The sequence below is a fragment of the Camelus bactrianus genome, chromosome 1 (genome assembly GCF_048773025.1).
Source record: "Camelus bactrianus isolate YW-2024 breed Bactrian camel chromosome 1, ASM4877302v1, whole genome shotgun sequence".
NCBI classification, from domain to species: domain Eukaryota; kingdom Metazoa; phylum Chordata; class Mammalia; order Artiodactyla; family Camelidae; genus Camelus; species Camelus bactrianus.
The window spans coordinates 109,477,476-109,502,785 of NC_133539.1; the positions used below are offsets into that span (position 1 = coordinate 109,477,476).

General features: G+C 43.6%; 2 protein-coding genes across 15 annotated transcripts in view; one reads left to right on the forward strand and one right to left on the reverse strand.

Annotated features, from left to right (window-relative positions):
• The window catches only part of CEP63 (centrosomal protein 63), a 64,837-nt gene extending 60,318 nt beyond the window's left edge, over nucleotides 1–4,519 (reverse strand). For 7 of the 10 annotated variants that reach the window (XM_074370968.1, XM_074370961.1, XM_074370941.1 and 4 more), the window contains exon 1: nucleotides 3,923–4,214. In XM_074370968.1, the coding sequence (XP_074227069.1) occupies nucleotides 3,923–4,083 (161 nt within the window). In that variant the 5' untranslated portion in view covers nucleotides 4,084–4,214. The other 3 variants (XM_045511200.2, XM_045511201.2, XM_045511202.2) reach the window with 3 other exon arrangements.
• ANAPC13 (anaphase promoting complex subunit 13) lies at nucleotides 4,300–10,210 on the forward strand. 5 transcript variants are annotated; one of them, XM_045511208.2, is made up of 3 exons: nucleotides 4,300–4,455; nucleotides 5,758–5,886; nucleotides 9,813–10,210. In XM_045511208.2, exons 2-3 carry the CDS (start codon nucleotides 5,788–5,790, stop codon nucleotides 9,936–9,938), a joined length of 225 nt encoding a protein of 74 aa, XP_045367164.1. In that variant the 5' UTR covers nucleotides 4,300–4,455; nucleotides 5,758–5,787; the 3' UTR covers nucleotides 9,939–10,210. The 5 variants fall into 5 exon arrangements, with proteins under 5 accessions (XP_045367164.1, XP_010946011.1, XP_045367168.1 ...); XM_010947709.3 differs by lacking the exon at nucleotides 4,300–4,455 and adding an exon at nucleotides 4,626–4,791; XM_045511212.2 differs by lacking the exon at nucleotides 4,300–4,455 and adding an exon at nucleotides 4,866–4,999.
• The last annotated feature ends 15,100 nt before the right edge of the window (nucleotides 10,211–25,310 follow it).

Here is a 25,310-nt window from a genome sequence, read left to right on the forward strand (position 1 = left end):
TCACTGTGTCACTTTGCGTTCTTTTTTGGCTATGGCATGTGATTATTATGTAAAGTTTATTCTCTGTCCATAATATTAAGTACAAATTTAAGTAATTACTGTTTGATAATCTGCTACTCTTTGCCACTAACATAAATGTTAATGTAGTTAAGTGGAAACTATGTAGCCCTATGACTGGTACAGGACAATCTTAGTCATTTCTGCAGTCAGACCAAGACATCAATAAACAGAAGTTATTAATTATAACTCTCCTTTGGAATGAAGCCTGTTTTAAATCAGTGAAATGTGGAATGGGATGGTTAAAGGAAATAAAGGCTTTTTCACCAAGTCTGGGAAGCAGGGAAAACATACTTTAAACCTTAGAGAAGAGACTCCAAAGAGGGTATCAGATAATGGGCAAATCTTTGAAATTCATTAACATATTGGAATTGAAATTGGAGGATAACTATGCTCTGTCCCCTACCTGCCTTGATATTACAGTGATTACAGAAATCTATGGCTGTGTCAGATATACTGTGACTAAACTGTGGCTGCTCCAATAAATAATCAATGTCACTTACCACTGCCCAGGAGTTTTCCCCTTAAGTTTAAGTAGGAACCTATCAGATAAAATATCAAAGAAATTTTCCAAAATAAAAATGAAATTTTAAAACACTGTCCAAACTATGACTTAAAATCCAGAAAGAATAAGGGAGAAGACTGAGAAACCTGAGTAGATAAAAATACACTTTTACATGGGAAGAATGCTGTAAACAAAGTTGAAAGATAAATGACAACATTATCTGGACGTTTTGTCATGAGAGCTTAATTATCCAGATATATAAAGAGCTTCTAAAAATTGAGGGGAAAAAAAAGAAATCTATAAAAAAAATGAGCAGAAGATATATGAACAAAGAGTTCAGAGAAAAAGAAATGCAGATGACCTTAAACATATGAAAAGATGCTCAGCCTTGCTCACAATAAGAGAAATACAAATTTTAAGTACACTGAGTTACCCCTTCTTCTATATCTGGTTAACGAAAATTTAAAAGTCTGACAATACCCTCTGCTGACAAGGCTACGGGGAAACAGGCATTCACATACTTTGTAGGCGGGAACGCAAAATGGTACAACTACAGCAGAAATTTTCGCCATAGTTAGCTACTAATACATATGCATTTACCCTGTGATCCAATGATGCCACTTCTAGGACTCTATCCCAAACATATGTTGGCAAGAATACAAAATCATACATGCAGAAAGATGTACACTGCAGGGCTATTTGCAATAGCAGGAAGCAACACAATTGCCCATCAACAGGGGACTAGCTGAATATTCATCCACCAATGGAATAATACTATGACACTGTGAAAAGGGGAAACAATTTCTACATACTTCTATGATGGGATCTACAGAGTATGTAATACTAGATGAAAAAAGTAAGATATGAAACAGTACATGCAAATAATACCTTTTACCTAAAAAAGGAGAAAACTATAGATATACCATATAAATATCAATTACATTCCATGTATAATAGAAATATTAAAATATATTAAATATATATAACTATACACACATATATAATATATAATGCATATATATACTGCATTTGTTTTTATGGAAGTATAAACTCAAAACTGGTAAATATGATCCTTTAAGGAAGGGAAATAGAGTAGAGAAACCAGGAATGAAAGCTAAACTTGTCTAAATGTACCTTAACCTACTGGCCAACAGCGGGACAATGTGAGTATCCCCCACCCCAAAAAAACCCAAAAACCCTGCACTAGGTTGAAATAGGTTAAATATATTCAAGTCTATACATTCATGATGATTAAAAAAAAAAGGCAAAACCCTCTACAAACTGTATTAAAACTGAGGTAAAAAGTTCTTCATAAACAATTTCCAGCTAATAAATACAGAAGAATGATAGAAAATCACCATATTGCAACCCCTAATGCAATAATGGTTATAAGCAATCTAAATCCATGGAAGTATCTCACCATTGAGAGACTCATGGGGAATTTCATGATAGATGGATTGGCTGACAACACCTGAACCCGCTATGCTGCTCAATCTTAACATCACAGAAAAAGAGGAAAGTCAGACACTACGTGCCTCTCTGAAGTCTTTTCCACCACCTATGAAATCTCACCCCACCCTCACCCTGCAAAGAGTCAAGGCTGAATCTGATCAAGCTTCTAGATCAGAGATCAACAGAACTTTCTGCAGTTATGGAAATATTTATACATACACCATTCAAAGAATCGTCATTAGGCAGGCACCTGTGACCACTGGACACTTGAAATGTGGCCAATTCGATGAAGGAACTGAAAATTTTAGTTTCATTTTAATTCATTTAAATAGCCACAGCTGGCTAATGCCTACTATTTTGGAGAGTAAAATTCTAGATCTTACTACTGGTTTAAAGGAAATAAAGGGAATACATGCACACATTAAAGATAAATCTAGAATGTTAAGAGAAAAAGGGAGGCTATGAAACTGCTATATCAAAAAAGACTGAGAAGGTGTATCAACCCAATGCAACACATTGATCTCTATGGCATTTTGACGCAAACAAGTTAATTCTATGGGATAGCTGGGAAAATCTGAACTCAGACTGAATATTGACATTATGGGATTTTTATTAATTTTCATAGGTGTGATGATAGTACTGTGGTTTTGTAAAACTCAAAACACAAACAGTTCTTGAAGAAAAAAATTAAGGTAACATAAAAACCAAAAATTCAATTTCTGAAACTATGTCAATGTTGGCTTTAATTGAATTTCAGATCACGTTGGCATACATTTATAAGCAAGAAGCTCTGATAAAGTGGACTACTCATGCTGTCATCATCTGCCACCACTAGTACATAAGTGAGGACAGGAAGGACCAAGCAAAGGTATTCTATCTTTTAATGCGACACAAGTGGCATCAGTACAATTAGCATAGACAATCACTACAAATAACTTTTAAAACCTGAAGTTTTAAAACATTCAGTGTGACTGAATGTTTATAAATATTTAACCCACTTTTAACTTCACTATTTCTTACTATATCTGATGACTGATAATGATACAAATGGCAAGATGCTCGAGATAAAAATCAACCTAAATACAATACTACATTCCAAATAAGAAAATACATACACTTTACTATATCATTAAGCTACAGCTATGATCAGTATAATCTAAATATTTGAAGGTATCTCAACTTAATGATTCTTACGGTGATTTCCTCTTCACGTATAGAAAATAAAATCAAATGCAAACATGCGGGGACTGTATAACCACAGGGCACTAACGCTACAATACTGCTTTATTGAAGAAAGAAAAAAATTTTTTTTCCAAGACTGGCTTAAGGAATCTTCTGCAAGGCTCACGGAAAATACTTTGTGCAAATAAGTCTACTATAACTATAAATGAAGACTAGTCACTAACAGCAGGCTCATCCTTACTCTTGGATGTTGTAAGGGACATAAGAAAAACATTATAAGCCTAGATTTACTGCCTTCAAATATCTTCCAGATTAAAGTGTTCTAAAGCCGTCCCCTTTAAACCATCACTCTTATCATTTATTTCCCATCCCTGATCTGTATGGAGCAATTCGTGAGTTCTGGGTTCCCCAACTTCAGTCCTTCATGATTTCTGCCCTACTTCCGTGCCTCCTGTACTAACGTTAACGTTTTTAACCAACTCGTGTTTTAAAACTCGCTAAACTTCCCACCCATAAACGAACCGCTACCACCTGCCGTCAATGACCTAAGTCGCAACAATGCTAGGAAGCTAACCAGATGAGGCAGCCCAGGCGGGAGGGCTGTGCCGGGGGTCCCTCCCCTGAAGTGGAAGACTGGCCCGCGGCTGACTCCGCTCGGGGAAGATGAGCAGCTCGCCCACCCCGCCGCCCTCCCGCCGGCCCGGCCTCCAGGGAAGGGCTGACCACCTGGCTGGCCCGGACGGCGCGCCGAGGGAGGTCAGATCGGGCTGCGCGGGTCCGCAGGACATCCGCGGCAAGGCCGAGGGGCGGGGCGCCGGGGCGGAGCCGAGGCGGCGGGGGCGGGCCTGGAGGCCAGCGGGCGGCAGAGGAAGCCCGCCCCGGGCCATAAGGCTGCTCGGCCCGTGGCCCCAACACAGCCAGGACTGCCTCCGGGCCGGGACACGGCCGCCCCTCGCCCGTCCGACGTTCGCACATGCGGTTACAGGGCTGCCGCGAGCGCGCCCCGGCGGCTTCCCGCCGTTACCTCCGGCCGGGGGCGCGCACGCGCGTCACCGCCAACCTGACGTTCCGCCTCCGTCGTTGGCACGTTCGTTCCACCCCTGCCCCTTCACTTTTAATTGAAGCGTCCTCCCTGACTCCCCCCTCCGCGCCCGCAAATGGGCTCACCCACATCCGGGGATCGGGGAGAAGGCGTGCGGGTCACGTGACGCTGAGGGTGTGGCCCGGAGAACGCGGGAGCCGTGCTGGGCCGGGTGCTGGTAAGGTTTTCCCGCACCTCTAGGCTAAGTCTTGGAGGGGCGCGCGTTCGGGCTTCTGCCGCTCCTCTTTGCCGAGGCCGTCGTTTTCACCTCATCCTCGTAACCACTTCTCTTATCGCACGTCGGGCGGAATGGAGAGGGACTTGCTCGGCGGTCCTGCGCATCCCCCGCTTCCGCATTTGGTATATCCCGCCTCTGGGCGGAAGCAGCAGCCGTGGGGCGGCCTCCTACGTCTGTACGGATGGTGGTGGCCTGCGAGGGCCATTTCTAGAGAGGGAAAAGGCGTTCCAGCTTTGTTCAAGTAACTGCATTAGTTAACGGAACTCAAAAGCTGAGGTGAATAAAACTGCCCCCGCCCCGGGGAACATACTCACCGCGTGTGTGGGAAGACCACGTGACGGGCAGTGTAAGAAGCTCCCGATTGGGAGCGTTCACTGCGCCGGGGGAACAGTGGCACCCGCTTAGAGGAGGGGACCGCACTCTCCCTGGCGCTTAGAGAAGGCCTCTTGCTGGAAGCGACGTGGGAGCGCAGTTACTTAGACTGGTTAGCTGGGGGAAAAGGAGGAAGACAGAGCATTCCAGGCATTGGGACAGTCACATGTGTAAGAAAAGTTTTGTTCAGGAAAGTGGTTAATGGTTCATTCTGGCGAGTGTGGCAAGTGCTTGGAACAGCGGCCGTGTCCTGGATTGTCTCGATGCTTTCCGCTTTTAAAGCCTTTTAAGAGTGAAGGCACTTTAGCGCCTAACTCTGGAAATGGGTTGTTGAGCCTATGAGCTGACGCCCAACTTTGAGTTTGGAAGGAAAAGTAGGTGTTAGTGAAGGGGCAAGGAGACCCTTAACTGCCAAGGCTGGAAAGTATAACAGGGTTAGAGGTGTTTAGAAGAGAAACAGGTGAAAAAAGATTGAGGGCAAATTGGGGAAAGATGTGCAGAGTCATTGATACAAAATTTACACCTGGCAGTTGGAAACAATAATACCTGAGCAATCATTTACAAAGCCAGCTTGTTGAGTGGAGGTAAGGATAAGAAGGAACGGTTCAAGGGCAGAATGTGTGCTGAAGCTGGAGTGATCTGAGAAAACTTTACAAAAAGCTGGAATCTGTGTGTGACTGGGAAAGTCAGCTGGGAGGGACTGTGATCTTACAAATAAACAGTAAGCTGACAGATGAGATGAGTCTTCTGCAGAGTGATATTACGCCAAGAGACACATCCAGGCTAAAAAAGCCTGGAGAAGCCAAGTGCTTGATTGCATCATCTCCTCATTCATCTTAATGTTTAAGAAGTAATCTCTTTGGCTTACAGATCTGGCAAGATCAGAGCTGCTGCAGGAGCATGGACAGTGAGGTACAGAGAGATGGAAGGATCTTGGATTTGATTGACGATGCTTGGCGAGAAGACAAGCTGCCTTATGAGGATGTTGCAATACCACTGGTAGGCTATGATTTGTGCTAGGGTGGTGGGTTAAAGGTATGATCTGAAAGACCCTAGTAGAGGTAAGACAATGGACAAATAAACTAGTAAGGCAAAGAAATCAAAACTGGGGAGTCTTCTAATTCTAGAAGCCTCTGGAGAGCATTTAGTTCAACTTTTTATTTGAGGAGAAATGTGGTTCAGAGAGCTGGTGGACCAGCTCAGTTAGGGATCCTGCCAGAACTGAACCCCAGAGCTTCCGAGCCATGTTCTGTCCATCACACCAAAGCTAGTAAGCCACATAGTGAGAGTTTAATGCATATGGTGAGGAGGAACAAGAAGCAGTGGCCTATAAACTTCATTTCTCCTCTGCCTGTCGTTTGTCAGTTGACATTTTTAGAAACTCACGTTTTGGAACACACAACTATCCTAGGTTCCCTGGAAAATAATTCGGAAGACAACCGACTTTTCTTCATTTGTACTGAGACCAACAGGCTCTTTTCTTTCCTGATCTGGAAAATTCTCCTGTTACTGGTCTGTTAACCCTCTTGTAATAAGTGATCTAAATATTTTGCTTGAATAAATGCTTATTGAAAATCGTATTTATGTCATGCAGGCCTAGCAAGAACAGGGACAATTTTTCTTGAGAGCATGCCAACTGCCATGAAAAGAGCTGTCAATAAAATAGAGCTTGCAGGCAGACTGCTGCTACATTTACTTACAGAGAAATGACATTCAGCTCACTTCCACTTTCAGTTAAGAATAAGAGATAGTATATTCAATGACTAATATGCATATCAAAGAATAAGTCACAGCTTATTCTTAGAAAAATAGTCAAAAGAGAGAGCATAATAATTATAGCTCCACTTATTGAATATCTGTCTCGTGCAGTGGATCAAGGTTGAAATCTGACATACAGTATCTCTAATCCTTAAAACAACCTCCAAGGGAGGGGGGTGATGTTATCCCCCTTGGATAGGAAGGAACTAGAATCAAAGAGGAGAACTTGCCCAAAGGCTGGTAGCTGATAAGCTGGACCTCACATCTAGCTCTGTAAGGCTCCAGTTCCTGTTCTGTGGAATTCTGTTGGTTCTTTCATTCCACGAGCAGTTCTTTGAAGCCTACTTTGTCCGGTAAGACTGGATAAACACAAGATACAGTTTCTGCCCCTCGAGGTCTAGAGAGGCAGCGTATATCAATAAATATTTGTAGTAGTAAGTAGTCTAAGTCAGGTCGTGAGCAGCTACATAGTATGAGAAGTGGCTGCCTGGTGGGCATCAGGAAGCGTTTCAGGAAGAAAATAATGTTTAATCTGCTCATAAGGGAGGACCAGAGGTTTAGTGGGCGTAGGTAAGGGCCCTCCAGCAGAGGAGATAGACATGCAAAGGCTCAGAGTTTTGAAAGGCTGTGGGAGACGGTGAGGCATTCGGTATGGATGGAGAGTACTTATGTAAGGTAGGAAGAAAAGTTGGTCTTGGACCCAATTGTGAGAGGAGCATTTGATGCCCTGCTTAACCCTTATCCTGAGGACATCCTTTAATGAGTGGTCTTCAAAATCGAAATCTGCCATGCTCAAATACATTAGAAAATCAGTTTAGCAGCATTGTTACAGAATGTGCCAAGGAAAGACAGGACAGAAGGAGGTGACAGGGCAGTGTCTAGACAAGGGAGGAGGACCTAAACAAAGGCAAGGGAGTGGAGGGGAATTGCTGAATTCTGGACATGCGAATAGCAGGATTTGGGGACCGTCTGTGTGGAAGGGGTTGAGAGAGGGAAATTTCCATTTGACTTCCAGGCTGTTGCCTGGTCCTGTTGCTAATCCCTGTCTTTCCCCAGGGCTTGTGATTCTAAGGCAACGTGTATGTCAGTTAGCTTTTGCTGCTGCCTAACAAATAACCCCCAAATTATAGTTGCTTGAAACAACAGCTATTTATGTCATGATTTTGTAGCTCATTGAGAGAGTCTTCTGATCTTCACCAGCTCGGATGATTCCTGCTGGACTTGCTGGTGTTTTGCAGTCAGCCAGCAGGCTGGGTGATTCAGGACACTTTGACATGTCTGGCAGTTAGCAAGCTGTGAGCGGGGGTGATGAACTGACTGGGCCATAGTCTCATTATCCAGCAGATTAGCCCAGACTTCACATAGTCATCTTAGGGTTCCAAGGGCAGCATCAGAGGAAACTGCAAGGCTTCATGGAGTCTAGGCTGTGAACTGGCCCATGGCATCGCAGCTGCTTCCTGGGAGCCACAGCAAGTCACATGGCCAGTCCAATCCAAGGGTGAAGAAATGAACTGTCTTTTCAGAGGAGCAGCTGCAAAGAATTGTGGCCATTTTTGCAGTGCACCATAGGAGATGGTTGTGTTTGCCATACTTTATGACACTTTGTTTTCTAAGCACATATGCAATTTTATATGTTGGCATTCATTGCAGGAGACAGTAGTGACCAAATGAAAGACATTCTATTTTAGAACCAGATAAAATTAAATAAGTTCTGAATTAAATAATTGATTAACCAAGGACTCGTTTATGCTTTGTCAGCTCTAAGTAATTATTGAAACCAAACTCTCTTCAAATGCATTCTTACTTTCGAGTAAATTTGTACAAGTATGTTTGAATCTGAGTATTACATTTGTAGATCAAGATGTATGTGATTCAGGTATACTTGTACATATTGTGTAAGTAAATAATTTCATATATATTAAACATCATACATTTGAAGGAAAAAAATTATTATATTCATATTCTGCAAATTGGAGTCCAGTGGGGAATCCTAAGTCTGGATATTGGGTAATAGTTTGCTACGCTAAAAAAAAAAAAGTAAATCCAAATAACTGAAAAGAAATATATTGGTATCAGTGAATTCTAGTACAAAGCAGAGTTTCAGTGATAATAAAGTTAAATTTAAAACATAAGTAAGCTGGAAGCTCCAGTGGCACAATCGGTTAGGGCGCAGTACTTACAAAATGTAAGGAAACTATGGAAAGATCTCACCACACATACAAAAAAATGGTAACTATGTGAGGATGGATGTGTTAATTAACCTTAATTCAGTGATCATTTCTCAGTGTATACCTATACATCGTTGTGTAGTACAGCCTTAAACCTACACAGTGTTATATGTAAGTTAAATCTCAATAAAGCTGGAAGTATACATGTATAAGGAAACTAGCCCAGATTCAGCACTGGGTATGGCCCGCGGCGGACCGTTTTAAGAAAACCGCTGATAGGATGTGTTGTTTTGTGTTGCCCGGCTCCACCACTAGGGGGAAGTCTCATCTATTATGTTACATTTTCAGGGCTCCCCATTTAACCTCCATTATAGTATAGGCAGGTTGGATACAGGATGGTTTTTAATACATTTCTTGTGCTTAAGTAATGTGCCGGCCAATGTGGTATTCTATAAAGCAGCTTCCCGAGAAAAGATTTGGGACTGGCTCTTTTCAGTATTCTAGCCACCAGTAAGGATAGCAAATATTCTTTGCACTGAATAACCCCACACAGTGCTGAGCACCCGACTTCAGGCCCCTCACTTAGTCCTCACAGCAGTCCTGTGAGGTGATGGCCACTTTTCCCTCCCACTGCCCAAGAAGAAACGAAGGCTCCGAGGGTCTGAGTACCTTGCCCGCATAGCCCAGCACATGGGGAGTCACGGGCTTGGATCCCGGTGGCTTCCAGAACCCCGTGTCCTTAGCCACACTGCCTCCTACACAAGCACCAGAGTCATACTGCCATCACTCCTGACGAGGTGGATCAGGGCACGTCTGAGCGATACCTGGGATAGCTCCTCACGTTTTTTAATTCTGGCTCTTTCCTTAGGATACGATTCTGTTCATTTTGCTGCCTGTTTCTAGGAACTCACAGGTTTTAATTCTAAGTGCTCTTGAGTTTTAAGGGGTTTGTTACTGCCGAGTATGCTGTCGTTCTAAATGTCCATTGTACCTTTTCAGAATGAGCTTCCGGAACCTGAACAGGACAACGGCGGCACCACAGAATCTGTCAAAGAGCAAGAGATGAAGTGGACTGACCTGGCTTTACAGTACCTCCACGAGAACGTGCCGCCCATGGGAAACTGACGCCTGGCCGCCGTTCCTGGGCGGGTGGTTTTAAGTACACAGATACAGAATGTTTTCCTTCAGTCTCCTAATTCACATCTTCTAGTGGTAGATCAACACTCAAAAATGTACATCCACTTACTTAGTGGCAGCAAAGTGGGATGTGAAAATTCTCACCAGGGTGAGAATCTGATTGAGAGTCTCAGAAATGCAGGGGGTTTGGCCCTTTGAACCTAAAGTTCTTTATTTACTAGTTTGTGTTTGAACGTGAGTCATTAAACATTTGCCTTTAACTCTGCGTTTGCTTTACTGTCAGAGTTTAACACTTCCCAACTACTTATATGTGTCCTGTGACACAGGTGGTTGAAGATACAAGATGGAAAGGCGAGGAAAGAGGAAGCCAGCCCTGGGGAAAGTAGCCCACTTCTCACGTAGCCCCGCCCTGAGTGGGTTGTGTGGAGTCTGTGGTTATAGTGGGTTTGTTGATAGCCCATTCACTGGTTACTGGGACTCCTAAGACCCCCCATGGTATTTTTCAAACTTTGGATAAATTTACTGATTGAACAGTATCTGACAGTTAACCTCTGTTCTCCCTACAACTTCCTTTGGTGCCATTGGAAAGGCGAGATGGACCACTAGTTTCATCCAGTAACAGGATTCCCTACTTTCTCAAAGCCCTTTCAGGTAATAACTGAAACACCATGGAGTCAGTATTTAGTTAGACGTTTGTATAAGAACTTGTATTTTAATAAACACCTTGGTGGACATTTATCTCCTGGAATTGCTTGCCCCTGTGAAGTGGTGTCTTTCTTGTGGGAGAGTCAGGTAATTGAATCTGTGGGAAGAGGCCCTGGCTTTTATATCTGTATTCCCACTGGAAAATGAAACATCAAATAACTGAAATCTCTCTTTTCAAAGTTTTTTCACTGGGTCATTTTGTTTATGTAGCTTTTAGGAGGAAGACGTATACCACAAAGCAAATGAGCTGATTTTAGGGTTTCTGTCGGAAACTTGGTTGTGACAGCTCACCTGTAATCCAGACACACCCAGGCTGATCCTGTGCACCAGTGACTTGCCTAGAGGTCACTCATCTCAATAAAATCCCCAAGTCACCTGTCCTTCGATAACTGGAGAAAGACAACCCAGTAGAAAGCAGAATTAGGATTTTCAGAAGAAATATTTTATACCAAGGGAAAACAAAGCTTTCCAAAAACTTAAAGTACTTTGAATGCCACAGTTCTTCCCCATTCTAGTTAAGTGAGGGTTTTACTACAACTTTATTTGTGGTACGTAATACCTGAGACACTGAGAGCTAGTGGTTGTCCGTATGAATCCAGCCTGGCCTACGGGCCCAGCCTTTCCCAGGAATACTGGTCGACCAGTAAAACGTGAAAGCTGCCTAGGTTCCAGCTGAATGAGAGTGTGATACCTGTACGCAGACAGCTGTTCCCCTGCTTGGCTTGTGAGTCTCATCTGAGAACTGCCCCTCTGCCAAGTGATAAGGTGCCAGAACCATAGCCCATTGTATGAGGAATTAGGTGACCAACCCTGGGCCAGTCAGATTGTCGACGGCAGCTTTGAATCTGCCCATCTCGGACTGGCTGGAAGATGACAGCGGCCATCATAGGGCGGCTTTTCAACCATATGTTCTGAAACACCCAAGGAGGAAAGTGCAGAGGGAGGCTGAGAGGCTGTGTCCCTGCGGCTTTGCAGTTAGCTGGTTGCTGCAACTTTCCAGTTCAAAGCATGAGGACTGCTCTCTTCTGGGGGGCGCATCACTCGGTGCTGGGAATACAGCTGTGGACCACAAGCGCGGCTTCTGCCTTCATTTAGGGAAACAAGCATTAAACCAATAGGTATACAAATCTGTCAATTCAAATTGTAACACATGCGAGGAAGGAAAAATAAAAGACGTCACTTAGGTTCCTAAAAGCAAAGCCTGAGACAGTTTCTTGTGCAAGGAACTTACTGAGACTGTGCTCTCAGGAGAAACCTGGAGGGAAGCAGAATAGGGCAGGGGAAGACATTGAACAAGGATCTAGCTTCAGCTGAAGTCTGGCCTCTGCCTGATTCTCCGGGAGCTACAGAGCGTGATGTCATCAAGAAACTTCCCACTTTGAGGCAAGATGCTCAGGGTGTGGCGATCAGTCATTGGCTCTGCCTTCCCGCCATCCCCCAGGGAGGGCATAACCTGGTATTGCCGGGGGACAGGGCTCTCCAGAGGACAGAGCGAGGTGAACTCTAGGCAGCCACACAGCCAGGGAACGGGTGCACAGGCAGACCGGACAAAGGGGGTCTGGGCCCAACGGTGACTACTGCAGGGTAGAGAGAGCATGACTCAGGGACCTGATTTAGATTGGATAATCACAGCTTTTATACCTTGTGATAAATAGCTTTCAGAGCGCATAATTTCAAATATTTTTTTTCTGGATGGTTCCCATTCTCCAAGGAAGTAGCCGGGTTCTTAGTGCTTCCTGTTCACTGCAGAGAGCAGATGTTCAAAACAACCGTACCCCTTGTTCAGGGAGCAGGGGAGGGAGGGACAGGAGGAACCTCTTAGGAGTGGTGGAAGTCTGCACCCTAGTCGCTGGTGGTCCCAGTGAGATGGTGAACTTCAAAGGAATGTGGTTTTGGGGTGTTCTTAAATGAAACCTGAAGTCAACCTGAGTCTCCCAGCCTAAAGACCCCCAAGCACTAGGACCTCCTCCTTCAAGGACCCCTCAGAGTTGGTGGTGAAGATGGCAGCTGGGAGGCAGATGGACTGAAGAGTAGAGGTCCTCGCCCATTTTCCAGCTCATTTATGAGCATCCTAAATGCTTGTGAGACCCTGAAAGAGGAAAGGACACCCCAGCGACCACAGATTTAATTTCTGCTGTAGCACAGCAGAATGGAGCCAGAAAGATTTAATTTGCTCTGAAGAAAATAAAAAAGCGCGATATTACTTGTACCCTTCTGGTTGTCTGGGAGCCAACCCCCGATGGATGCGTAAGTGTAGCCGGGGAGTGACTTGGGGGGTGAGGATTGATGGCAGAGAGCAAATTGCATAAAGTCCAGAGGTGGGACTAGCATCACAAGTAAGGTGGGTGGGTAGGCAGGAGGGGGGCGGGGGGAGCCGCCTGATCATATCTTTTTTTTAATGAAAGTCACTCCGGGTTTGAGCAGGTAAGAATAGAAGTGGAAAGACAGAAGAGCATTGCCTTAGCTTAAGTGAGGAATGGTGATGGCCTGAACCAGCAAGATGGAGGTGGAAGTAGAGGGACTTGGGGTATCTCAGAGGTAATTGCCCAGACATGCATGGTGAGAGGTGAATGTCATGAAGCCAGGACCCCGGATGGTGGCGGTTGTGTTTCAAAAGAGACTCAGGTGCTCAGTGTGAGCACTGCCCTGTGACCAAAGAGTGAATTCTCTGAGCCAGACGGGTGCTCCAGATGCAGCCTCTGTCCTCTAGAAATAGAATCTGGTCCAGGAGCTGCCTATCCTTTGAAGCACAACCTAAACCCTCTTCTTAATAATACAGTAACAATGACACAGTTAACTGCACGCCTCTTTGGGCTTTAGCCCAAAAGTCAAAAGGAGGGGATGTCCAGCTCTTGAGTCCACTTTTTAAGGTGAGTGTTATTGTCCTTATTGAGCAGGAGATGGCGACTTAAAATTGAATAACTTGTTCCAAGTTAAAGTCACTCAGATAGTAAATGGATTCCAACCTAGGCTGTCTGATCCTAAAACCCATGTCCTCCTCCTGGACCATGTGACATCCCCTGAAAAAACCTTCTGGGACCACTCCATGCTATAGTAGGAAGACAATCCTATTGGATTACTTAGAACTTCCAATTATTTACCTCCTTTTATAATTGAGATAAAGAACTGAAAAACTTTTTGTTAGGAACCTAGGAATCTTGAAGCATTAAAAACAAAACCCATATATAAACCTATAACCTATAACCAAACCCATATATAAATCATATAACTCACAATTTTACCACCATGAGTCATATTGTCACTGGCCTGTATACAAAGTTAAATCCCCAAGGTGTGTTTTCAGATTTTTGATGCTTTCACAGCTCGATGTCAATGTTACTTAGTACCCAGCAGGGGACGCTGGGTTCCTTTAAGAAAGTCTGAATTGCTGGCAGAACTTGAAGAAAACTCCAACTGAAGGTCCTGAATAAATGTGGTGTTTTGCTTGGGACTGGTTCTGCATATCTGGAGTCCGTGTGCTGGGTCTGGGTTTGCGTGAATCCCTGGAATTCTGGCCGGTCACGCTTGGACTGGGCAGCTCACCTAGTGGGCGCCTCACCCCTGCTTTGTGGGGTGCCAAGAGGGCACATGGAAGGAAAGGGCTGTTCAGAACTTTGGTTACAGAAAGATAGTCAGAATCAGGATTTTTGCCCACCTGTGACCCCACCTCATAGTAGGGCCTGGGGACCCTACTGTGCTATTTCCCAGCTCTTTGTGTTAATTTCTTTGGAGAATTTAGGCAGCATCCTGGATTGACTCTTGAAAGACCATTTTCCAAAGCTTCCTTTCCTGATCTGGCCCTGCTTTACGCAGCCAAATTCAGTCCCATTTCCTTGCCACGCTGTACCCCATCCGTGGGCTCCTCTGGAAAGTAGTGCGGAGGTTGGGGACTGGCAGAGAAAGGCAGCTGGGTGGTCTCTTGAGGGGACATCACACTGTGGCCTTCCTGGCCCCAGATGATGGCCTCAGCCTCTGCACCTGAGCCAGCCAGGACTGGCTTCACGGGCACACAGCCTGTGCAATCTCATAGGCCCCGCACACAGCAGGCTCTGCTGCGGCTGTCTTGAAACTCTTAATCACATTTGAACAAGCAGCTCCTGTTTTCATTTCATACTGGGGCTCATAAATTAGTTAGCTGGTCCTTGGCTGTAGGGTTCCATGTTGGACGGTAACTAACTTGACCCAGCAAGTAGCCCTCACCTTGGGAGTGAGAACTCAAGATACTGTGAGCATCAGCCTTTGGGGTGACAGAAAAGCAGGCAGGTCCAAGAAAAGCAAGAAGAAAGATGGGACAGACGAAAATTCAGGCAGCCTGAACGGTATTCTGGTTCCTCCCAAAATCATGCAGTGTAATTGCCTAAATGGTTTCCTGAGCTCCTCCGTCATCCCAGCCACCCAAAGGTTAGCAGAGCTGCCCTTGGAGTAAGGGGTACGTAGACACACTGAAAGTGCAGCAAGAGATTCTGTGGATGGCTCAGAGAACTTGAAGAGAGGGGTCGTCCAGTCCTAGGCAGGCCCTGGCCTACACTTCACCTGGAGCTTGGCCAACTACTACATGGATCTGCATTCTGCCATGCTGGGAACAGCAGTGCAGGTGGCTCAGAATCAAGCTTCGACTGGAGTAAAGATAAGAGAAGCACAGCTACAGAGCTGGGAAGCATGGCCCACGTGTTCGTTCATGACAGGTTCTACCCAGGTTTTTGTTTAGTTTACCATTCTGTGTTGAGTCCTATGAAAAAGCTGTTTTTATAGGTCAAAATAGTCAGAGAGTCACAATTTCCTCTGTTTTTGGCTAGTATTACCCTTTCCTAGAGCCAACTGTGTGCGAATATACCCAAAGACGCATCTGCATGCAATGCACACAGACTGGATTTGATGGGGGAGGCGAGGAGATGGCAAAGGGTGGAGAATTTGAAAACAGCCAAATGACTGGAAAGGAAGTGAGGGAGGTTGATGTGTAAACCCATCCCAGTTATCCCACGCCTCCCCTAGTGACTCAGCTCCCCTCTACCATGCTGCCACAACCCAAGGGCAAAAGGGGTTTTCCTCCGCCCGTGCCACAGTCTTGCCTCGGCTCTCCTGGCATCTCTGCCCATGCTGCCTCCCCACCTGTCCTGTTAGTCTCGAGCACTTCCCCCGCCCCCACCGCCATGCTCACAGATCAGTGCTCACTCTAAGAGCATGCGTATAACTGGGCAGGACATCTTGAGGAAGAGCGAGCATCCCTGCCTCTTTGCCAGTGGATATGCCCTTCTATCCGTCATCCAGTCACACCCCACGCAGCCTCCCCCAGCTCAGCCTGGACAGATGGGAATGGGCCTGCCTGGTGAGGCCCTTCTCTCCAGCCCCATCTTCTTGGGTTTTGTGTTCCCGGCCGCTCTCCTCCTAGCTCTCAAACTTTCAACTCTCAGGGCTCTGTGGATGTTGGAAGATACTCCTTCCTCTCCTCTCACAGCTGCTGCTCACCCAGGGCTGCCCTCTGGGAGATTCAGTGCTCACAAGTCCAAGTTCCTAGCCCAGGAGTACAAGAGCAATGAGCCCCGGGCCGGGCTGGAGGGTCCCAGATGGACTGGCCTCATGACCGAAGTGGAAGTGCTGTGGCTCTGGCCCCATCTCCTCCCACTGAGAACTACCTGAGAAACTTACCCAGTTTCTTTTTTCTTTTAAACAATCAAGGAATCAGTCTTTCTCTGTCTACGTTCCTATTTCTCTTTCTTGCTGTTTTTTCTCCCTTTCTCTTATTCAAGCATTTACTTAAATATTTGTCTTTCTACATTAGATTTCTCTTTCTTCTTTCACATTGCAAATTCCTGTAAAGTAGAACACGCATCATGTTTGCATCTTTATTTATTAAATTTTTACTTTTTTGGGGGGGGATATGGGAGTAGGTAATTAGGTTTATTTATTTACTTTCTTTTTAAAACTTTTTATTTAGTTATTCTTAATGGAGGTACTGGGCATCGAACCCAGGGCCTCATGTATGCTAAGCAAGCACTCTACCACTGAGATATACCTTCCCCTTGTGTCTTGTTTTATTTTACATAATAGTTACTTATGTGAAATTACATGTAAGTAAAACGTATATAGGCTGCTGCAAAGTATAGTGGCTAAAATACAGGCTTGGGAGGCAGAAAGACCTAGGCTCAAAACCCAGCATAGAGAGGAAAAAAAAAAAAAGAAAAACCCAGCATAGCCCAATAGCTGTCCATCCCAGACAAGTTACTTACCTTCCTGAACCTCAATTTCTATGTTGGAAACAGCTGACAATACTGCTCACATGACAGGCTCATTGGAGGATCAAATGAGACCATGCAAGTAAAGTGCTGATAACAGTTTCTGGCACATGGTAAGCACTTGGTGAATATTAGCTACTGTTTGTTTTCAATAAAATAAAATAAGCATTTCCCAAAAATTCTACACAGATACTCTGAAGTCAAGTCAAAGAATACTTTTATTATGTAAATAACCATTCCTAAATAATCCTCAGGGGTTATGTTACATAGTAGAAACAGCAGCACATTAGAAGGCAGAACATCTGGGTTCAAGTTCTAGCGCTATCATTTACCAGCTGTGTGACCAGGAGCCTGCCTGTCAACCTCTCTGAGCCTACAGTACAGAGTTGGGGAGTAAAATGAGTACAATGAATTCTGGACTGTTTTGTAGTTATAAAGAACTATATACACTTAAGTTAGACATCATAATTTACTTCATAAATTCACAGCTTATTCTTAAATTCCTATTTCATATAGCTCTTAACATGTGCTAATTTCAACATTATAAACATATATGTAGGCATATCTGTAAGCAAATGTACATAAACATGTTTTTGTAACTCTAGAAGGAAAGACAAAAAATGATTGGCAGTCATTGCCTCTTGTGACAAGATTAGACTATCCATGAAGGAAATGGTCACACCTTACTCTATCTCCTTCTGGAAAATGATCGTGTTGGGGTTATGGGTAATTAAAATAATAATGCAGATATTGTGAAACTCAGAATGGCATTGATTTAAAAAAAATTCCCAGGGCCTTTGAATAAAGATAGGGAATGTACCTTCAACCTTGGGTCAGCATCAATAACTTTCATCCTACTGACATTCAGCAGAGCACTAGCTTTGTGTAAAGCACTATGGGAGATGCAAAAGTAGATTAGATGTGGGATTTTACCTGAGATTACAACATGTTAGATCAGATAAGACACTCATGCAAACAATCAGAAGCTAAGAAGAAAGTAGTCAGTGTGCCTGGCGCACTGTAAGTGCTCTAAATACTTACTGGATTGATGGATACAGGGATAGATGGATGGAGGCATGGATGGATGGATGGATGCACAGATGCATGGATGGATGGAGATATAAAGATAATGCCATGGAAGAGAGTAATCACAAGAGGAAGAAATCTAGAGATGAGGGAATTTAGAAAAGCTTTGTAGTAAAGATAGCCTTTGAAAGACTGGCTAGATGTGGCCATCTAGATATTAGAAGGGGAGCTGAGAAGTTCCCTTAGTAATGATATCCTGTCATTTCTGATTCAATCCCAGTTTTTCCTTCCCTCTCTCACTGCCTTCCACCTAAGACGCAGAGCTGCTCTTAGTTTGGAAACGTGGGAAATTTGAGTTGTTACAGTGACTGGGATTAGGGGGAGAGGAGGTGTCAGAGATTACTGCTGCATTTAGTGGTATGTGAACAGCCAGAGCTGTTATATACTGCAGTAGAGAATTGTCCTGTGGGGGCTACAGCTCAGTGGTAGAGTGCCTGCTTAGCACACACTAGGTCCTGGGTTCAATCCCTAGTATCTCCATTAACAACAACAACAAATGCAAGCATATTTACTAGAAAACAAACTTGTGGTTACCAGGGAAGGGGTGGGGGAGGGCAAGGGGTGGGAAGGGATAAACTGGGAGTTTGAGATCTGCAGATACTAATGACTACATATGAGATAGATAAACAAGTTTATACTGCATAGCACAGGGAATTATATTCAATATCTTGTTGTAACCTATAAGGAAAAAGAACATGAAAAGGAATATATGTATGTACATGTATGACTGAAACATTATGCTGTACACCAGAAATTGACACATTGTAAACTGACTATACTTCAATAAAAAAGAATTGTTCTATCTAAAAGATTGATGGTGACTACACTCAGAAACACCAGTAGGTGAGAGAAGCATCATAAACAGATTATTACAATGTCATAAAGAAAGTGCTGACATAGATATATGCACATGTTTTCTGCTTTTGTCAGCCAAGTCAAATATTTTGACCTCCCTTCTAGGCAATGGAGAAAGGAAGAAAGATTAGAAAGGCCCATGGTGGATGTTGAGCAGACAAAGGGCTAGTCAACAGAGATTAAACCTAGGTCTTCAAGAAAAGGGGATCCAATCAAGGGCTTTGATTAAGGGAAATAACCTTGTCCTATCTCTGCTTTAGGAAATGCCAAACCCCTATTTTAAAGAGAATGAAAATGTGAAGTGATAACAAGTTAATTTTTTGTAAGCTTTACCCTGGTTCTGCATCAGAAAAAGCTAAGCAGTCATTCTATATTTTTAAAACTTCTGCAACTTTAAAGTATAATAAAGTAAATTCATTCAACAAATTATGCTGGGACAATTGGTTTTCCATTTGGGAAATTAGATCCCTACCTCACACTACATATTTGAGATGGTTTAAAGAATTAGACATAAAAATTTTTTAAAGATGTTAGGAGAAAATGTAGTTAAATACTTCAGAAACCTTGAGATAGGAGAGGCCTTCTGAAAGCTACAACACTTAGGAACCAGAAAGCATAAAAATAGATAAATTCAAGATTTCTACATGATGAAGGACATAATGCTTAAAGAATAGAAGTTGGTCATAATATATATAACAAAGATTATTTTCCAGATAACCCGGAAAGCTTCTATAAGTTAATAAGAAAAAGTAACCCAAAGAGAAAAATAGGCAATATGTGTAATCAGACAAGTTAACAGGACAAAAAGATAAGAAACATCATGGCAGATTTTTCAGATTGATTCACGCAGCTCCATGCCTACCACTTTGTAGCTTGGATTGACACATACTAGAGACTGAAAAGCTACGTGTATAATTTCCAGGCTTTCTTAGAGTTGAGCTTCACATGTGACCTGGCTTCCCCTGGGCAGATGTACCCTCAAGAGATCTACTGTCTCTGCTGGCATGTAGAGTTGGGGGTGGGGGGGCGCGGTCCTTATTTTTCATGTTTGGCTTGGTTTGTTTTTTTCCCTTCATCAACATAGCAGAGATCTCACTGTCTAGATGCAGTTTCTAGCTTCACGGCTGCTGTAGACAGGGTCTGGGGCATTCATTATGCAGCTGACGCAGTGTGGGCCTGGAGACCAGGTGTGGCTGAGGTTTCCTGGTTTCCAGATTATCGAGTCAGCACTTGGGGCACAGCTTCCCCAACCTCCAGTTTCCTGGTCATGGCAGAAGGGGAGACTCCTTTGCTGGGTCCGTTCTGAGCTAGAGTTCTGGGAGTCAGTCCAAGAAGCCCAACCTAGAACCTGTTCTCCCACCTAATCTGATAAAATTGTAAGCAACTAATCCCTTATTTATTCACGTAGTTCCCCTACCCACTTTCTACCGATCTTTCTACATAAACTAACTAGAGTGGTTTCCATCATCTGTAGCTGAACTCTGGTACAATGATCAACATTACAAATAATCAAAGAAATGCAAATTAAACCAACAATGACATCATTTCTCATTCATCAGAATGCAAACATTTATAAAGATTGAAGACTGAGGGGTGGAAAGGGACAGACCGGGATTTCAAAATGCAGAATAGATAAACAAGATTATACTGTATAGCACAGGGAAACATATACAAGATCTTGTGGTAGCTCACAGCGAAAAAGAAATGTGACAATGAATGTATGTTCATGTATAACTGAAAAATTGTGCTCTACACTGGAATTTGACACAACATTGTAAAATGACTATTACTCAATAAAAGATGTTAAAAAAAAAAGATTGATTGATAAAATTCAATGTTGGTGAGGGTGAGGGCAAGTGGGCATCTCTGGGGGGATGTGTACATTGGAGCAGCCATTTTGAAAAGCAGTTTGATAGTATTTATCCAAATGTGAAATAGGCGTCACATCCAACCCAGCCTTTGACCTCTACACATCTGTCAAAGAGAAATACTAATATAAAAAATACTACATACCACTAAAACATCTCCCATGTATATTAATTGCCTCATTGTGAGTAATGGAAAAATAATAATAAGTATCTGAAATGTCCATCAAAAGGGAAAAGTTACGGAAATTACTGTATGACCATTCTTTGAAATACTCCACAGTAAAGAAGGAGGCAGAGCTCCAAGTACTAATATGGAAAGATCTCAGGCAGCTTTGCAAGTGAAGAACAAATTGCAAAAAAAGCGTGTATAGTATGATCCCATTTACGTTTAAAAATGCATATAACAAAAGTATATGTTCCTATGTAAACATACTTAAGTCTGCAAAAAATCAGACGAAAGTCAGGAAGGACGCAAACCAAGCTTCCCTGCAGGGTGAGGGGGATGGGCTGAGTAGGGACCAGTCCAGGGCTTTCATTTCTACTCTAATCTTCTGTCTTATTTGAGTGTTTGAATATTTTACAATAAGAATGTACTCATAAAATTTGTAATACCTAAATTAAAAGGTTAGAAAACACTACAGCAGCAAGATTCAAACTTTCAGATGCCCAGATATTTGACATAAAGATTGATGGATTGATCTATCATCTATCCATCCATCCAGAAAGAGAGAGAAAGAAAGAGAGAAAGCAAATACGACGAAATGTAACAGTTGTTGAATCTAGGTGGAAGGCTATGGGTATTCATCATACTAATCTTTCAACGTTTCTGTATTTTTCAAATTTTTTTCATAATATAAAGTTGGAAATAAAAACACATCAAATACACATCCTTGGACACACACACACTTTTCCTGCGCAAGCAGATTTTTCCAGATGTGGGAGCAAAGCCTGTGGCTTGCTCAGCTGCAATTATAGCCAAAAAGCATTGGCAATCCTTCCCTCTGGCTTCTTAGAGCCAGTGTGTCTCACTCTTGTGGCCAGTGTCTTGAGTAGCCTGGAGAGGCCTCGGTGCACACTATCTGGGGTGATCAGCTGCCCCCTCCCCAGTCACTCTGCAGGCACAGTCTGGTCCTGGGCTTACTGGGGAGCAGGCACCTGGCAAGGTCTCCTGCAGAGGCAGAGAGCCCATGGCCAAGGGCACCTTTAACATCAAATATGCCTCACCCCAGGTGCCTATTTATGGTAGCCCCATGAAGGGCAGAGCTGGTCACTGGCAAGAAGAGGGTTCGGGGTGGGGGGGGCTCCTTCATGACCACAGGACCCTTCCTTCAGTCCTCCACCTGGTGTTTATTTTCGAGATAGCAATGTGAGGAGAATGGGAAAAAAAGGAATTGCCAAAAAAAAAAAAAAAAAAAGGAACTGGAATTTTAATGAGAACCATCTGGAGTGTTTGCCAAGGGTGTAATGTTTGACTGAAGAAGTAATTCCTCAGCTTCAACAAGGAAGAGGGAAATGGAGGAAATTGGTATACGGTGCTTACCCCCCAAACTGAGGCCGAACAGAGCCACCTAGAACACGCACATCATACCGGACGCGGGGCGTGGGGTGGGGGGCGCGGCGCGCAGGGCTGCGGGGAGGAGGAGAGGGCCTTTCTCCGCTCTGGCGCTCCGCAGAGAGGAGGAATGTGTCTTCCCTGCCAAGGAGACTTTGAGGGATGGGTTGCGGTGGGCCTTGGGCCAGCGCCTGGAATCTGGGTAACCATGGAAACGGGCCCGCGGGTGACAACAAACAGGGGTTGGAATTTCAGCATTCGCAGCCAGGCCGCGGAGGAATGGGAAAGTTCAGGGAAGTTTTTTTTTTTTTGTTTTTTTGTTTTTTTTTTTTTTTTTTTTTTTTTTTGGTTGTTTTTAACCCGCGGATGGAGGAGGGAGGGCAAAGGAGGGAGTCGGAATAAATGCTCCCTGTCCAGCGCCCCACCGGAATCACAGGGAGCCAGACTCGCTCTGAGTCTCTATTTTCACTTGATTCTTTTCATTATTTATAGCCCTGTGCGTTCCACGGAGGATTCCACAAGGTCTGAAGCTGCTCCCGAGGGGTGTCGGTGCACAGCCGGTTCCCAGTCCTTGCCCCAGCAGGAGACGGGCTGCCGCAAAATCACAGACGCCGAGTGAGGGCAGCGCCCCTCGGCAGGCATCCTCTCAGTTCAGCCTCACAGCTGCCCGTGGCCAGGTCCCCACCTTACCCAGGCCACGGTACCTGTAATTTTTATTCTGGAACAAATAAATAATTACGGTAGTCCACATTTACGAAGAAAAGTAAACTCTTCTATGTGAATCAGCATGCAAACGCCAGCTCTCCCTGTGGCTGAAGAAGTGGGCCTTGACGGGTTTGAAAAGACCTATGTGATGGAAGGAAGAAATTTTTACGGAGTTAATAGACAGAAACATTAAAGAAACATGGATCCTAGAATTTTCTTCTCTAAGGCCTTTAGAAATAGAATGCCTGGCAGAATACCCGGACAGGAGCAGGGCCTGGGACTGAAGGAACCAGAGAGACACCCACAGCAGGCTCTGTGCTTTGGAGAAACCAAGGCAGAGTCAGGGGCTGGGACCCCGGGCTCCTGGTGCAAGGTTCTCTTCTTGAAGACATGTCCCAGGAGCTCAGAAACCAGCCCTTGGAGCTCAAAAATGAATTTGGGTGAAATGACATGCATTTGCAGGGTTAAAACAGGATCCTCTGTTACAAAGCAGAGGATCATTAACTCTGGGATCAGAAAAGGGGGGGAAGATGCTAAATGGATTGGAATTCTTTGCAGCTTCACAAATTCGAGATCAGTATGGTGTAAAGTCCTCTGTTTTCACCTTTATGACCACCAACAGTTAAGGAGCCTCTGTTCTGAAAAGAGAGACTCAACAGTTAAGAATTTAGCAAAGAAAATAGTTTTAAATCAGCAAAGTTACGTAACTTTATAACAGTTTTAAGAAATCATCTTGAAACTTCATTAGCAAAAAATGCCCCCTTGAAGAAGCCAGCAGGAAATAAAGGATTGCAAGGAATTTCTGGAAATAGGAGGGTGGTTTTTTTTGTTTGTTTTCAAAGTGGAAAAAAGAAGTTTTTAAGGAAAAAGGAAGCCCTGACCTACATAAAGATAGGGTTTCAGCGAAACTAATTTGAGATCCAGAGACAAAGTGTTACTCTCTCAACAGTGTGAGTGCTCAGGCTCTGCTGGCTTTGTGTGGGCTGAGGGAAACAGTGGCTACCTCTGAAAAATGGGCTCAAGAAACAGCTTTACATTAAAGACGAAATTTCATGCATAGTAAAGTTACAAATTTGCCTGAGACTGTCCCCTGCTATGTGGAAGTTTACATAGAAACTTACAAATTGTTTCAACACATAATCCAGGAATCCTTGCTATGTATCCTGAAGTCACTAATTTTCCTCTGAAGCTCTGCCTTATCACTTTTTACCCTGACACCCTTATTTCCCTTATTTAGTCGTTAAAAATGGGAGGAAAGTGTCATTCATTCTCCAAGCAAATGTTTTCAACCACAAACTCTACGCCAATCCCCAAATAAAGTGCTGCTGTCATATCAGATTATTGCCTCTTGGGCTTAATACCAGAGCTGAGCTTTTAATATTAAAATGCAGAGTCTGCTGTGAATCTATGAGCCTCCCAATAAAACGTTGACAGTTTTCTACCTTTAAATGCTGTAAGCACTCTGCAAGCTTATAGAGCCACTGCCCATTCTTAATGAGAATCTTCTGTTTATGAATCACGAATTAAACCCCCATAAATGGCTTTATGTACATGCTCAAAATATGTGGAGCCACAAGAGGTCTGAGTGTGTTCATGTAGGTATGTGTCTGCTCGTGAGAAAGTGTGTGTGGGAGGGAGGGAAGGAGTAGACACTGCTCTAATTCTTAAAAGCTAGACGGGCAAAGAAAAACCATTTATCTACATCATTACAGAAGTGAACCCAGGCAATAGAAATAAAAGTAAACATAAGCCAATGGGACCTAATTAAACTTACAAGCTTCTGCACAGCAAAGGAAACCATAAGCCAAACAAAACCACAACCTACGGAATGGAAGAAAATATTTGCAAATGATGCAACTGACAAAGGTTTAATTTCCAGAATATATAAACAGCTCATACAACTTAATAACAAAAAAAAAAACAAACAACCCAATCCAAAAATGGGCAGAAGATCTAAACAAGCAATTCTCCAATGAAGACATACAAATGGCCAATAGACACAAGAAAAAATACTCAATATCCCTAATTATCAGAAAAAGACAAATCAAAACTACAGTAAGTTATCGCCTCACACCAGTCAGAATGGCCATTACTAAAAAGTCTCAAATGATAAATGCTGGAGACGGTGTGGAGAAAAGGGAACCCTTCTATACTGCTGGTAGAAATGTAGTTTGATGCAGCCATTATGGAAAACAGTATGGAGATTCCTCAAAAAACTAAAAATAGAGTTACCGTAGGATCCAGCAATCCCACTCCTGGATATATATCTGAAAGGAACTCTAATTCAAAAAGATATATGCACCCCAATGTTCATAGCAGCACTATATGCAATAGCCAAGACATGGAAACAACCTAA

Coding starts and splice junctions, on each gene's coding strand:
- ANAPC13 (XM_045511208.2), top strand. CDS start 5,788: ATGGACAGTGAGGTACAGAGAGATGGAAGGATCTTGGATTTGATTGAC. Junction 5,887..9,812: donor AGGATGTTGCAATACCACTG/GTAGGCTATGAT, acceptor GTACCTTTTCAG/AATGAGCTTCCGGAACCTGA.